General features: G+C 48.1%; 1 protein-coding gene across 1 annotated transcript in view; it reads left to right on the top strand.

Moving 5' to 3' along the window:
- Positions 1–259: 259 nt before the first annotated feature.
- Positions 260–14927, top strand: part of LOC140200591 (H-2 class II histocompatibility antigen gamma chain-like) — a 30160-nt gene continuing 15492 nt past the window's right edge. Inside the window, exons 1-5 of the mRNA XM_072264126.1 lie at positions 260–439; positions 10824–11002; positions 11821–11903; positions 12787–12846; positions 13916–14011. Coding sequence (XP_072120227.1) covers positions 327–439; positions 10824–11002; positions 11821–11903; positions 12787–12846; positions 13916–14011 — 531 coding nt within the window. The 5' untranslated portion in view covers positions 260–326. The remainder of the gene's footprint in view (positions 440–10823; positions 11003–11820; positions 11904–12786; positions 12847–13915; positions 14012–14927) is intronic.

Genomic DNA, 14927 nt, shown 5'->3' with positions numbered 1-14927 from the left:
CCGCTCTCTGGCTAAAGAAAAAAAATCATCACCTCCATTCTAAATGGACGTCCCTCTATTCTGAGGCTGTCTCCTCTGGTCCTAGACTCACCCACTGTAGGAAACATCCTCTCCACCTCGCCCTGACTAATCAAGAACTTCCGCTTTAAATATTTCCACTTTATAGGTGCTTATATTCAGGGTTGGACTCATGTTCGCTTAAGTACGGTAGGGACTTTCCAAGCAGGTTTTAACTTCCTCGTTGAGATTAAAAAAATCGTGTCCATCTCTGCTCTGCCCATAGATTGCACTGCAGCCGGACCTGTTCTGAGTGGAGGATTGGCACCATGTCTGTGGACGAACAGCAGAATGCTTTGCTGAGGAACTCTCAGCAGGACATCGTCAGTCACAGCGATGTGGAGGTCCGATCGATGGCTCCCAGCCAGGTCACTACCCAGAGGTGAGACCCCACGACCAAATCTCTGGATGTGTGTAAAGCGGGTTTTTGATTCAAAGGGTGCAGGGAGAAGGCAGGAGAATGGGACTGAGGGAAAATAAATCAGCCCTGATGAAATGGCAGAGCAGACGCAATGGGCCGAATGGCCCAACTCTGCTGCTGTGAATTATGGTCTTATAAAGTGCAGATGCTGATATGAGATAGACTGGCAGATCAAGATCTTTAGCGTAGGAGAGATCGTGCAAAGAGTCAGATGAACACAAACGGGTGCAGTGGAAACCAATTTATTTGATAGATTGAAACTGGATATTGATATGTTCTCCATTGGAAAGGACATCACAGGGAGAAGGCAGGAGAATGGGGTTGAAATGGCGGAGAAGACTCGATGGGCCGAACGGCTTAATTCTGCTCCTATGTCTTCTAAGCTGCAGGTGTTCAACTCGTGAAACGCGAGAGATACTGGAAACCCAGAGTAAACACACAGACACACACACACACACACAATACTGTACTGGGGAAACTCTGCAGGTCAGGAGCATCGATACCGTTCCTCTCAGAGCCCTCGGAGAGCAGGTCACCCACCCACCGGCGTCCGGGATGCCAAATATGGGAAGCATCAGGTTGCAGGGCCGTCGACCCCCGTAAAGATTTTATTACTGTCCCGGGAGGGGAATTCGTTGACCCACACCCTCATTGGAAATCCGAAATAAAAACAGAGTAATGCTGGAGGAGCTCAGCAGGTGAGGCAGCATCTGCGGAGAGGAATAAACAGTCGATGTTTCGCGTCGAGACCCTTCCTCAGGACCACCCCTCCCCAGTCCAACCACCGTTCTTTCAGCATTTCCAGTCAGTCATCTTGTATAGACAGACACTCCTCTGCCTAGCGTCACTTTATGGGCACACAAGCTATCTTATGTATTTATATTTATTGTGTGTTTTCTGCTGCATCTGATCTGAAGTAACAATTATTTTGCTTCCCTGTATAATGTGTACTGGAAATTACAATAAATTGTCTTGAATTTGGAAAAGAAGTTGGTGGAGAGGGAGGGAGAGAGATACCCACCCAGTGTTTTAATATTCAGGAACAACTCTTCATTGTCTGAGCAAACAAAAAAAATTATTGAAGGAAATCAGCAGGTCAGGCAGCGTCTGTGGAGAAGGAATTCACACTCAGCAGGTCAGGCAGCCTCTGTGGAGAGGGAATTCACACTCAGCAGGTCAGGCAGCGTCTGTGGAGAGGGAATTCACACTCAGCAGGTCAGGCAGCCTCTGTGGAGAGGGAATTCACACTCAGCAGGTCAGGCAGCGTCTGTGGAGATAGAAACAGTTAACAGTCATCGGGTCGAAGGAACCAGATCTGAACCGTTTTTTTTTACCGTGTTTCACTCTCCGCAGATCTTGCTGAGTGTTTGCAGAATTCTGTTTTTTTTTCCCGTATTACCTTTGAAAAGGTTCCTTAAGGTTGTCATAGCCGGGGGAGGTGGGATATTGGGTACAAGCTCCCACTGCCTATTAAACGCTCCCAATGACACGCGTATCAAATAGCCTTTGGCAACCAAGTCCAGCTCCTGGCCTTCAGGTGTGTCTTGAACCGTTTCTGCTGACGGGAGAAGGGACAAAGCCTTAAAACCAGTCGCGTCGGGCAGATGGGGCTCGCCAGCCGTGGCTGGCAGCTAGTCTGGAAGGAAAACTCTGATCTCAAACCTCCGCTGCCTTACGGTTAGACCCACACATGGGGAAGGCTTCGGGGGTAAACCTGGAGGAAAGGTCCAGCTCTAGAGTCCCTGAGGCAGCCCGACGTTGAGTTCAACTCCTGCAACACTGCTGGTGCTAAGCAGAATCGATCCCTGCCGTTCGTTTGGATTCATCGATTGCGTGGTGAGGGGTAGCAACAGCTCGCTCTCCATGTTGTACTGTACTGCCCTGGCTTGTGTACTGGGTTCCCTGTTGACCTTGATGTAGATAGCTAGTCATCCGTGGTTGGTCCCGACTGACGGAGGGGCCACAACCCTTGAAAAGTACTCTCTAATCTTGTGGAAATGTTTGATGATGAAATTCAATAAAAAATAAATTTTAAAAAAGTACACTCTATGAAACACACACACACTCGCACGTTGAGATAAAAAAAGACGGAGGGGGACCAAAGATAGACTTGTGTGCGTTGATGCATGCGACCATGTGACTCACACTCCGCGAGATAAATTTATGAAGTTTCTGAGGGGAGACGTGCATTGGGAAGTGAAAGTTTCCGATGGACAGGCCGATCTGAGGGTTACGGTCGGGCTTGAAGCCAGATCCGGGTTGGTTATTGTGCCCAAGTAGTACTGCCTGTTTGAATCCGAATCAGAATGCTTGTCGCGAAATGTATTGTTTTGCTGCTGCAGTACAGCGCAGTTCGTGATAATAAAGACTATGAATTACTACAAGTAGTGCAAAAAGAGCGGAAAGTACTGAGGTAGTGTTCATGGGCTCATTGTCCATTCAGAAATCTGATGGCGGAGGGGAAGAAGCTGTTCCTGAAACGTTGAGTGTGTTTCTTCAGGCTCCTGTAGCTCCTCAATGAGAAGGGGGCATGTCCTGGGCGATGGGGGCCCTGAATGATGGACGCCGCCTTTCTGAGGGGTCACCAGTTGAAGTTGTCCTGGATGCTGGGGAGGTTCGTGCCCGTGATGGAGCCGGATGACTTTACAACCTCTGCAGCCTTTTCTGATTCCGGGCAGTGGAATTCTGAAATACTCAGGGATGGCTCTGCATTGTAAAAAAAAATGCTGCTGGAGGAAGTCAGCAAGCCAGGCAGCTTCTATGGAGGTAGAGGGAGAAAGATTATAAAGTTCAAGTTTATTGTCATTCAACACACACATGTATACTGCCAAATAAACCAACGTCTCTCCAGACCAAAGTGCATACACAACATAAAGTAATATTACCGCAAATAAATTAACAAATAGTAAAATATGTTGCAGAAGATTGACATTTAGTATTTACAACACAAGTTAAAAAGTAAAGAGTATAAAACCACTGGCACTTTATGGATGATGAGACCTGGGTGGTGGCAGGAAGTTCACTAATCCCAGAGTCTGGGGGAAGAGCCTGTTTTCCATCCTAACAGTCCGTGTCCTAGTGCCGGCTGCCTGATGGTAGGGGGTCAAAGAGATTGTGGGGTGGATGGGAGGGATCACTGACAATTCTAAGGACCCTGCATACACAGTGTTCCTGATTAAATATCTCATTTGGGTGGAAGAGATTCTCTTTATTTGTCACACACACACACAGAAAATTGTCATTTGCATCGATGACCAACACAGTGCGAGGATATGCTAGACTCAGCCTTGCAAGTGTTGCCGTGGTTCTGGGCCAGCACAGCATGCTCACGGCTCACCAACCCTAATCCGTACATCTTTGGAATGTGGGAGGAAACCGGAGCACCCGGAGGAAACCCACGCGGTCATGGAGAGAACGTACAGACAGTGACAGTAATTGAATCCAGTCATTGGCGCTGTAATAGCATTACGCCACTGTGCTGCCCATAGTCGCCATTTCAATTCTGATGAAGGGTCTTGACCCGAAACGCTGGCTCTCCATTTCCCTCTGCAGATGCCGCCTGACCTGCTGGGTTCCTCCGGCACTGGGTGAGTCACTCCGGATTCCAGCACCTGCAGACTCCGGAGTATGGTGCGGGTGCCATGGTAACCTAGTGGTTAGCATAAGACGATAGTGCTAGTGACCTGGGTTCAATTCCCACTGCTTCTGTGAGGAGTCTGTACGTTCTCCCTGTCACCACGCAGGTTTCCTCTCGCTGTCCAAAGGCATGCAGGTTAGGGGTAGCAGGTTGTGGATATGCCATGTTGGTGCTGGAAGTGTGGCTGCACTTGTGGGCGCATCCTCAGACTGTGTTGGCTGCTGAAGCAAACAACACATTCCACTGCGTGTTTTAATGTATATGTGACAAATAAAGCTAATCTGCTAATCTTTTATCTTCCCCCAATGACAGATCTCTGTTCCCTGGGGCTGCAGTTGATTCTTTCAGCAGATGAGAGTTTTGGGAAATGAAACGGTGTGATTTAACTTGCTGACTCACTCTCTTGTTTCATGTGTGCCCACAGTTCTAAACACTAAAACTCCCTCCCCCTCCCTTGTTTTTATAAACGTACAAAACTTCAAATTAAAATAGTTATTACCATCTATAATACACTGAGTTCCCCAGGGGGCCCGCAGTTCACAGAAATCCCCCACTGAACCCATAATGGCTGCACACTCCCTGCCTAAGGACACCTAGGGACAAATGTCCAGAAAAAGGGCAGGCAGTCAGCCTGGGCATAGACCTCAACAGCCTGGTGCCTAGACCTGCAAACAGCCATCTTGGGCAGGCCAGGAGCAAGCCCAAGTGGACGTCCTCTGAGCAATCCACCCCTCCGTACTGGGTGCCCACGTACAGGAGCGCGGGGCTGACGTGCAGCCGGAAAATGAGAAGCAGCCCCCTCAGATATTCCAACAGGGCCTGCATCCTCTCAAATACCATGCAGACTGGTACACTGAGCCCTCCTGACCATGGAATGGACAGGTGGAGGGGGTATCAGTGAACCTGCTCAGGAATCTGTTGCACAGAACTGCCCTTTGCAACACCCTCCACCCCAGGCCCCCAAAGTACAGGGGAAAGACCCCTGCGTAAAGAGACTTCCACTGGGGGCCTCCGTCACTGCCTGATGGTAGCGGAGATGGGAACAGAATGAGGCCATTTGGCCCATCAAGTCTGCTCTGTCATTTCATCATGGCCAATCCATTTTCCCTCTCAGCCCTGATCTCCTGCCTTCTCTCTGTATGCCCTGACCAATCAGGAACCTATCAACCTTCTGCTTTAAGTATACCCAATATTTGGCCTACACAACCACCTGCAGCAACAAATTCCACAGACTCACCACTCTCTGGTAAAGAAGTTCCTTCTGGTCTATTATTAATACTCAACCAACCATCAGGCGCCTGTGTTCTCTTACTTACTCTCTCTGTCTTATTCGAGGCATTTTCTGCAGTAGGTTACGTGGTCAGCACAACATTGTGGGCTGAAAGGCCTGTAATGAGCTGTAAATTTCTATATTCTATGTCTCTGTCATGACTCTCTTTCTCTCTCTCTCTATTTCACAGTATATATTTTTTCATTAATTCTGTTGTATTTTTTGTTCTGCTGTAAATGCCCACAAGACAAAGAATCTCGGGGTTGTATATGGTGACATCTATGTACTTTGATAATAAACTTAAGTTGACCTTGGAACGTCTTATGGTATTATGAAGGAAGTTAAACTCTACGAAAAATGTCAGTTTATACTGTAACCCAATGTAATGTCGACATTTAGAGACTCGCCCCTCGGCGGATGAGTCTGTGAGATGGACAGGGGTTTGAGGTGAGGAGTATTTGAGTTAGAGGGATCTGAGGAAGACTTTTTTCCCGAAGCAGAGGGTGTTGGAAATTGAAGGGGGTGGTGAGAGCAAGTGAAGTCGAGTTTATTGCCGTATTTCCAAGTACAGAGAGGTACAGGTACAGTGAAACACACACTCTCAGCAGTGCCACAGACACGTAGGTACAAACATCACACAGAACAGAAATGAAACACAAATTATTTATTTATTTGAAGATACAGTGTGGGACAGGCCCTTCCGGCCAACGAGGCCCTAGTCTAATCACAGGGCAATTTACCATGGCCAATTAACCTACTATCCGGTACTCCTCGGACTGAGGGAGGAATCTCACATGCTGATGGGAAGGACGTAAAACTTCTTACAGATGACGTTGGAATTGAACTCAGACGCCCCACGCTCTCGTAGCATCGCGCTAACCGCTACTCCAGCATGGCACCTTAGTTATCCAAGACAGTGAAGAGAGAAGAAAATGACTCTGCAAAGATGTCACAGTCGATGGTAGGGGAAGAGGTAGTCTCTAGTGTTCTGCTGTTGAGTGAGGATGAGGGTCAGAAACATAGAAAATAGGTACAGGAGTAGGCCATTCGGCCCTTCGAGCCTGCACCGCCATTCAGTACGACCATGGCTGATCATCCAACTCAGAACCCTGTACCTGCCTTCTCTCCATACCCCCTGATCCCTTTAGCCACAAGGGCCATATCTAACTCCCTCTTAAATATAGCCAATGAATTGGCCTCAACTGTTTCCTGTGGCAGAGAATTCCACAGATTCACCACTCTCTGTGTGAAGAAGTTTTTCCTCATCTCGGTCCTAAAAGGCTTCCCCTTTATCCTTAAACTGTGACCCCTCATTCTGGACTTCCCCAACATCGGGAACAATCTTCCTGCATCTAGCTGTCCAATCCCTTCAGAATTTTATATGTTTCAATCAGATCCCCCCTCAATCTTCTAAATTCCAACGAGTATAAGCCTAGTTGATCCAGTCTTTCATCATATGAAAGTCCTGCCATCCCAGGAATCAATCTGGTGAACCTTCTTTGTACTCCCTCTATGACAAGAATGTCTTTCCTCAGATTAGGGGACCAAAACTGCACACAATACTCCAGGTGTGGTCTCACCAAGGCCTTGTACAACTGCAGTAGTACCTCCCTGCTCCTGTACTCGAATCCTCTTGCTATAAATGCCAGCATACCATTCACCTTTTTCACTGCCTGCTGTACCTGCATGCCCACTTTCAATGACTGGTCAATCAGGATGTGCAGGTCGATCGAGAACCTGATTCATTCTAGGAAAGCAGCCGTTCCTGAACCTGGTGGTGCTGGACTTCAGGCTTCTCAAAGTCAGAAAGTAAATTTGTTATGAAAGTATGTACAAATGTGTATATGCCACCATGTACAACCTCGAGATTCATTTTCTTTCCGGCATTTACAGGAAAATTAAAGAATACAACAGATTTTATGAAAAAGTTTATCAACGAAAGACTGACAAACAACCAATGTGCAAAAAAAGGCAAACTGTGCAAATAAAAATAAAAGAATTCTGTACCTCTTGTGTCTCGCACACCGTTTCACTACAGCAACGTAGTGGTTAGTTGGATGTTATTACAGCTCGGGGCAACGGACTTTGGATTTCAATCCTGGCCCCCTTTGTAAGGAGTTTGTACGTCCTCCCCATGGGATATGTGGATCTCCACCGGGTGCTCCAGCTTCCTCCCACAGTCCAAATATGTACCAGTTAGTAGGTTAATTGGTCATTGTTAATTGTAAAATATGTAGTTCACTTGAAAAGTCCTGTCATAGGTTACTGACAGAGTGCTGGAAAATGGAATGAGGGTGGTCAGCATGATGACAATGGGCAGAAGGGTCTGTTACACTCATGAGTGACTCACTGTACCAACACACACTGTCCACCAGAGGTCACTGATGATCCATGAGCAAAGAGAAAGATCAGTTTCTGACTTTGATCAACTTCCTGATTTCACCAGTCTGGGGTCTGGTATGTAGATTATTCCCGATACAGTTACCTGATCTAAGACACTGGTTTAATCTCCATTTCATAGGACACAGAGCATAAAGCATAGAACTTGTTCTACCTCAATGCACAGGGTAATAATCTGATCTGTAAGCACGGTGTGCAAGACAAGATTTTCATTGTACCTCAGTGCATAGAACACTGAACAGTACAACACAGTCTACCATGTTGTGCTGACCTTTAAACCTACTCTAAGATCAATCTAACCCTTCCCTCCCACATAGCCCTCCATGTGCCCATCTAACAGTTTCTAAATGTCCCTAATGTACCTGCCTCTACCACCACCCCTGGCAGGGTGTTCCACACACCCACCACTCTTTCTGTTTTAAAAAAGAACACCAACCTCTGACCCCTATACTTCCCTCTAATTACCTTAAAATTATGCCCCCTCATATTCACCACTTCTACTCTGGGAAAAAGTCTTTGGGTGAGCTATGCCAGGTTGAGCAGCTTCTGTGGGGGACAGAATTTTTGATGTTTTGTGGCGAAGCCCTACCTCAGGATTAATTTGCGGTTGGTGCTGCTGCGGACTTCTCAGTGACCCCCAGCCAGGGTAGGGACGTTCGGAGTATTTGTGGTAGCACAGTGTGTAACACTATTACAGTGCTAGTGTCCAGGATTCAATTCCGCCAGCAGTCTGTAACGAGTTTCTACGTTCTCCCTGTGAGCATGTGTGTTTCCTCAGGGTGCCCTGGTTTCCTCTCAGACCCCAGAGATGTACCGGTTTGGGTTAATACATTGTGGGCATGCTATGGTGACACTTGCAGGCTGCCCCCAGCACATGCTCGGACTGTGTTGGTTGTTGACACAAACAATACATTTCATGGTGTGTGCGATAAATAAACTAATTTTAAATCTCTCCCTTTAGCACATTGCCACCAGAGGCCTTCCGCCCTCTAATTCCCTTTGAAAAGTGGGTGCTGTAGCTGGTGAGAGGTGGGATGGGTTCTCCATCTGCTGAGGAACTGAACTTAATTCTGTAGCTGGCGAGAGGTGGGTTGTGTTCCTGTCTGGTGAGGAACTGAGACTTTGGACAGAGAGAAATTAGCAAGCGTTTTTATGCTGATTGGAAGTTCCCTTCATTATTATTTGTCTTGCCAACCAATGGAATTTTTCCTGAACAGTTTCAGGGGAATTCCTCCTGTTACAATTCAATATTAATTGACACTGATCTCATTAGGAAACTCCCTTCTCCTGTTATTTTTCCCTCTCTCCCTCTCTCCCTCTCTCCCTCTCTCCCTCTCTCCCTCTCTCCCTCTCTCCCTCTCTCCCTCTCTCCCTCTCTCCCTCTCTCCCTCTCTCCCTCTCTCCCTCTCTCCCTCTCTCCCTCTCTCCCTCTCTCCCTCTATCCCTCTATCCCTCTATCCCTCTCTCTTCTTCTCTGTCAATTGTTCCCTTTCCATCAATCTCAATAGTCCTAATATTCCACCTGACTTGACTTGCACATCTCTGGGATGCAGGAGGAAACTGCAGCATGTGGGGAAGGCACATGCTGAGAGACAGAACATGCGAAACGCACACAGCGCTGGAAGTCAGGTGGTTCCTCTTGTATCTAGTAAAGTGGCCACTGAGTGTACGCTCATGGTCTTCTGCTGCTGTAGCCCATTAGCTTCAAGGTTTGGCATGTTGTGCATTCAGGAATGTTCTTCTGCACACCACAGTTGTAACACGTGGTATTTGAGTTACTGTCACCTTCCTGTCAGCTTGAGCCAGTCTGGCCGTTCTCCTCTGAGCTCTCTCATTAACAAGAGAGGTGTAACACCTGCAGAACTGCCGGCCACTAGATTTTTTTTTGTTTTTCACAATGAAGGTCTTCCATCTCTGTCTGTTCTTTCCATCTTCTCTATCATGCCCCAGCTGTGGTTCAGGGTCCTCATTTCTGCCTGTATGGTATGGTGGCAGGTTGTCTTTGGTCTCCGACGTTTCCTCCACCATTGAGGAGCCTAATGAAGTGATGATGGAGTCGGCCTCTCTCCTCAGTACATCTCCAGCATTTCCTCATGATGGCTGTGGCCATGTCCTCTTGGTGACAGTGAAGGAGTAGGGTTGGTTGGGGATCTTTCTTGGCCAGAAAATACAGAGGATCTTCCAGAGACCCATGGAGGAGAATGAAGACAGCTTGTCAAGGTCACTCTCTGTCACGTGCCAGCATTCTGACTTGTACAAGAGTGTGGACAGAACAGCTCTTCTTCAGCTTCACCTTGGTGTGGAAGCTGTACTTGGTTGATTCCCATATGTTGCTCATAAGTCTGAAGACGTTAATGAAATTCTATTAGTTCCACTGATTAATTAACTTTTTTGGGTAGTTCAAGAGTCAAGATTCAAAGTTGCGGGAACAGTTCAGTGAAGCTGAATGAAGATTGTTTAATGCCATTTCCAGTACACAAGGAGAACAGAATAATTGTTAGTCCAGATCTGATTCAGCACAAAAAAGCACAATAAGATAAAGAACATAATAATGACAACATACACAATAAATATAAATACATAATACAGCCTATAGATTGACTGTATGTGATACTAGGCACAGGAGCGTCTGTACATAAGGTGATTCTGACAGGAAATAATAAAGTAGTTGTGGTTGGGGGTGTGGAGGGGGTGTTGATCAGTCTTACTGATTGGGGAAAGTAACTGTTTTTGAGTTCGGTGGTCCTGCTGTGGATGCTATGTACCCTCTTCCCTGATGGGAGTGGGACAAACAGTCCATGAGCAAGGTGTGTGGGATCCTTCATGATGTTACTGGCCCTTTTCCAGCACCTTTCTGTATATATGCCCTTGCTGGTGGGTTGGCTGGTGTTGTTCAGCATGGATTTGATGGGCCAAAGGGCCTACTTCTGTGTTGTATCTGTCCATGGCTCTAAGTCCACTCATACACTGGGTAAGTTTGGCAATGCCTCGTACCTTTGAGCTTTTTTCTCCTCCTTACCAGTGTGATCTGCTTTCAGGGGCACCAGCTGGAAGCGTGTCTTCCTCTACAGCGGCGTGTCGATCCTGGTGGCCATGCTGATCGCTGGGCAGGTGGTCAGTGTCATGTTCCTGTTGAAACAACAGGACAAGATAACGAACCTGCAGAAGACGACGGATCGGATTGAACGCAAGCGCCAACCAAGCAGCGGCCCGTTCAGTAAGCACGCTCCCTGACTTCCGTTCAGATCTAATCCCACTGAAATGAGCTGTGTGGATTCCGTATTCAAACATCTGGATACCGATCAGATTGCAAAACGACTCACACAAGTGAGATGGATGGTAAATGTGGTGGTTAGTACAACACTCTACAGCCCCAGTGACTTGGGTTCAATTCCTGCTGTCCCCTGAAAGGAGTTTGCACGTTCTCTTCGTGACCATGTGGGTTTCCTCCAGGTGCCCTGGTTGCCCTGGTTTCCTCCACATTCCAAAAGCGTAAGGGCTAGTAGGTTAATTGGTCACTTTGGGGTAATTGGGTGTGGCGGACTCTTCAGACTGGAGGGGCCTGTTATTGTGCCGTATTCCCAAGTAAAAATAGAGGAGAGAAGTTTAATGTCAGCGGGGAGAGGTTTGAAAGGAGTGTGAGGCTGGAGCAGCCAGAGGAAACCCAACGTGGTCACTGGGAGAACGTACAAACTCCTTATAGACAACTTATAGACAGCAGGCAATGTAAAATGTTATACTAACTGCCAGACTACTGTGATGCCCTTGTTCTGGGTGAACAATAAGAGTACGATAAGATGGTCTCTTGGCACCACAATCTACCTCGTTATGACCTTGCACGTTATTGTCTACCTGCACTGCACTTTCTCTGTAACTGTGACACTCTATTCTGCATCCTGTTATTGTTTTCCCTTGTTCTACCTCAATGCCCCGTGTAATGATCTGATCTGTGTGAACAGACTGCAAGACAAACTTTTCACCGTATCTCAATACATGTAACAGTGATAAAGCAATTCCAATTTTTTTACCCTTCAGGACCGAAACCAGTCATGCATATGCGGCCCATGATCATGGATCTCCCTATGTCGTACATAGACCCCAAGGCCGAGGCTCCAAAGGTGACCTTCCATCGGAGGCAATGAGGAAGTTGTGATAGAGTGAATGTGTGAAAGGGAGAGAAGGCACATGAATTAGAGGGATGAATTGTTGGCTGGTTTTCATGTGGGTGGGGGAATGTTTTGCCAGTACAACTGTGCATAGACTGCTCTGTGGAAGTATCTCACTGGGTGGGAGAGTGACTTTGTGATGACATTGATGGACACAGTCCATCAAATTAGTTTCAACAGATGCCAGTCCTTGGGGGTCAGTGGAGACTTGAAGAACCTTCCATTGATTCAGAATAGAACTCTATCTATCTCCCCCCCCCTCCCCCCCCCTCTCCCCCCCCTCTCCCCCCCCTCTCCCCCCCCTCTCCCCCCCTCTCCCCCCCTCTCCCCCCCCCCTCTCCCCCCCCCCTCTCCCCCCCCCTCTCCCCCCCCCTCTCCCCCCCCCTCCCCCCCTCTCCCCCCCTCTCCCCCCCTCTCCCCCCCCTCTCCCCCCCTCTCCCCCCCTCTCCCCCCCTCTCCCCCCCTCTCCCCCCCTCTCCCCCCTCCCCCCTCTCCCCCCCTCTCCCCCCCTCTCCCCCCCTCTCCCCCCCCTCTCCCCCCTCTCTCCCCCCCTCTCCCCCCCTCTCCCCCCTCTCCCCCCTCTCCCCCCCTCCCCCCCTCTCTCCCCCCCTCTCTCCCCCCCCTCCCCGTCTCTCTTCTTTTGCACAATGTCTGTCATTATTTACATCTTGTTCTTTATAAATTCTATTCTATTTCTTAGTTTTCCTGTGACTTGCTGTAAGAAAATGAACTTTAAGGTGGTATATGGTGACGTACACGTAGTTTGAGAATAAGTGCACGATGACAGTTGTGAACACTGGGATGGTCATCTTCTTCACCCTTGTGTTTTCCACAGGCTCCGGCAACCACTCCCCAGCCGACGAGCATGCTGGAACAAGTGCAACAGCTACTGAAGGTGTGTCTCTGATCTGCTGTCCAACCGCTGATTCCCAGAGCACAAAGAGAGTCTATCTGGCCCATTGTACACCATGAGAGACAGGAGCAGCATCAGGCCATTCAGCCCATCGAGCCTGCTCCTCCATTCCATCATGGCTGATTTATTATCCCCCTCAACCCCATTCTTCTGCCTTCTCTCCCGTAACCTTTAATGCCCTAACTAATCAAGAACCTATCAACCTACATTTTAAATATACCCAATAGCTTGGCCTCCACAGCCGTCTGTGTCACTGAATTCCACAGATTTACCATCCTCTGGCTAAAGAAATACCTCCTCATTTCTGTTTTCTAAGGGACGTCCCTCTATTCTGAGGCTGTGCCCTCTGGTCCTAGACTCCCCCACTATAGGAAACATCTCTCCACATCCACTCAGTCTAGGCCACAGCTCACTAACCTTAACCAGAACATCTTTGGAACGTGGGAAGAAACCAGATTATTTGGAGGAAACCCATGTCGTCACAGGGAGAACGTACAAATTCCTTACAGACAGCGGTGGGAATTGAACCCCGATCAGTGATCACTGGTGATGTAAAGTGATTGCACTAACCGCTACACTACTGTTCCGCTGGGCTAAATGCCTTCTCCACCTACCTGTGGCTGCTTTCAGTGAACTGTGCCATTGTGCTTCCAGAATCATCTGTCTGTCTCAATCTATCACTCACCTAATACTGTCTCCCAACCCCACTTCCCTACCTGTCACCATGGCCTGTCATCCCACACCCCTTCTCAGTCTGCCAATCTGCACGGAATCCTCTCCTCTTCTCCCTGCTCTATACCAGTCACCTCCCCTCTCCATTCTCGGTCCTGAGATAGGGTTTCAACACAAAACAGCAACAATTCCTTCCTTCCTTCCCCTCACCCCATAGGCACTGAGTTCCTGCAGCCGTATGTCACTGCAAATTCCAGCACCTACGCTCCCTTGTGTCTCTCGTTATTGAGGAGATTTAAGGCTAGAAGCTGAGTACCTCTTGTCTTCTTTGGAGGAGCGTTGGTTTGACAGTCATATTCTCTTTCCCGTTCAACTCCAGGAAGGAAACAAGAGCGTGGAGATGCCAGAACTGAAGGAGGGTTTCTCCAACAACCTGAAACTCCTGAAACAGAACCTGAAGGAAACTGACTGGCAGGTGTGTGATGGCGGGAAAATCACTTGGTTGTGGAGAGGGTTTCTTCCTGTCAGCTGTAGTGCTTTAGCTGTTTTATTTATTGAGGGAACCGGTCCTCCCGGCACAGCAAGCACATGCCATTCAGTTTCAAACGCGCCTACCAACACGTACGCCTGTGGCCTGAGGGAGGAACCAGTACACCCAGAGGAAAGGCACGCGGTCACGGGTAGAACGTACACACTTCTTACAGACAGCGGCAGGAATTGAACACGGGTCGCTGGGGCTGTGAAGTGTTGTGATAACCACTCCACTACCATTCTGCCCTAATGTGTCTTGTTTTTTGATGCTCTGCTGCACGCTTGAGTGCTCGGTGGAGGGTGCTGATGCGTTTTTGCTGGTGGGGGTAGGGGGTAGTCACTGCCTTGTTGCTGCTTGGGTGTGTGAGGGGGACTTGAGGGGGGGCTTTGGGGTTCTAACATTTTAACTGTCATTCATTCATTGGGGTAATTCTCTGTTTTCATGGATGTTTGCGAAGAAAAATAATTTCAGGATGTATATTGTATACATTTCTGTGACGTTAAATGTGCCTATTGAAACCTATTGTAGAGTTTTAGAGTACAGAACACGGACCACAAAACACAGACTTCAGAACACAGAATATAGAACATGAACATATAACATTATAACACAGTGCAGGTCCTTTTGTCCATGATGTTGTGCCGTCATTTTACCCTGCTCTAAGATCAATTTAACCCTTCCCTTCCACATAGCCCTCCATTTTTCTATCACCCAGGTGCCCACCTAAGAGTCTTTTAAATGTCCCCAAGGTGCGTGCCTCCACCACCACAGTCCAGCAGGGTGTTCTATGCGCCACAACTCCGTTAAAGTAACTACCTCTGCAAGCTACACTATAGGAAGAATCATTTGGTCTATTTGG

This window comes from Mobula birostris, chromosome 7 (assembly GCF_030028105.1).
Source record: "Mobula birostris isolate sMobBir1 chromosome 7, sMobBir1.hap1, whole genome shotgun sequence".
Classification (NCBI taxonomy): Eukaryota; Metazoa; Chordata; class Chondrichthyes; order Myliobatiformes; family Myliobatidae; genus Mobula; species Mobula birostris.
This window is presented reverse-complemented; position numbering and strand designations above follow the sequence as displayed.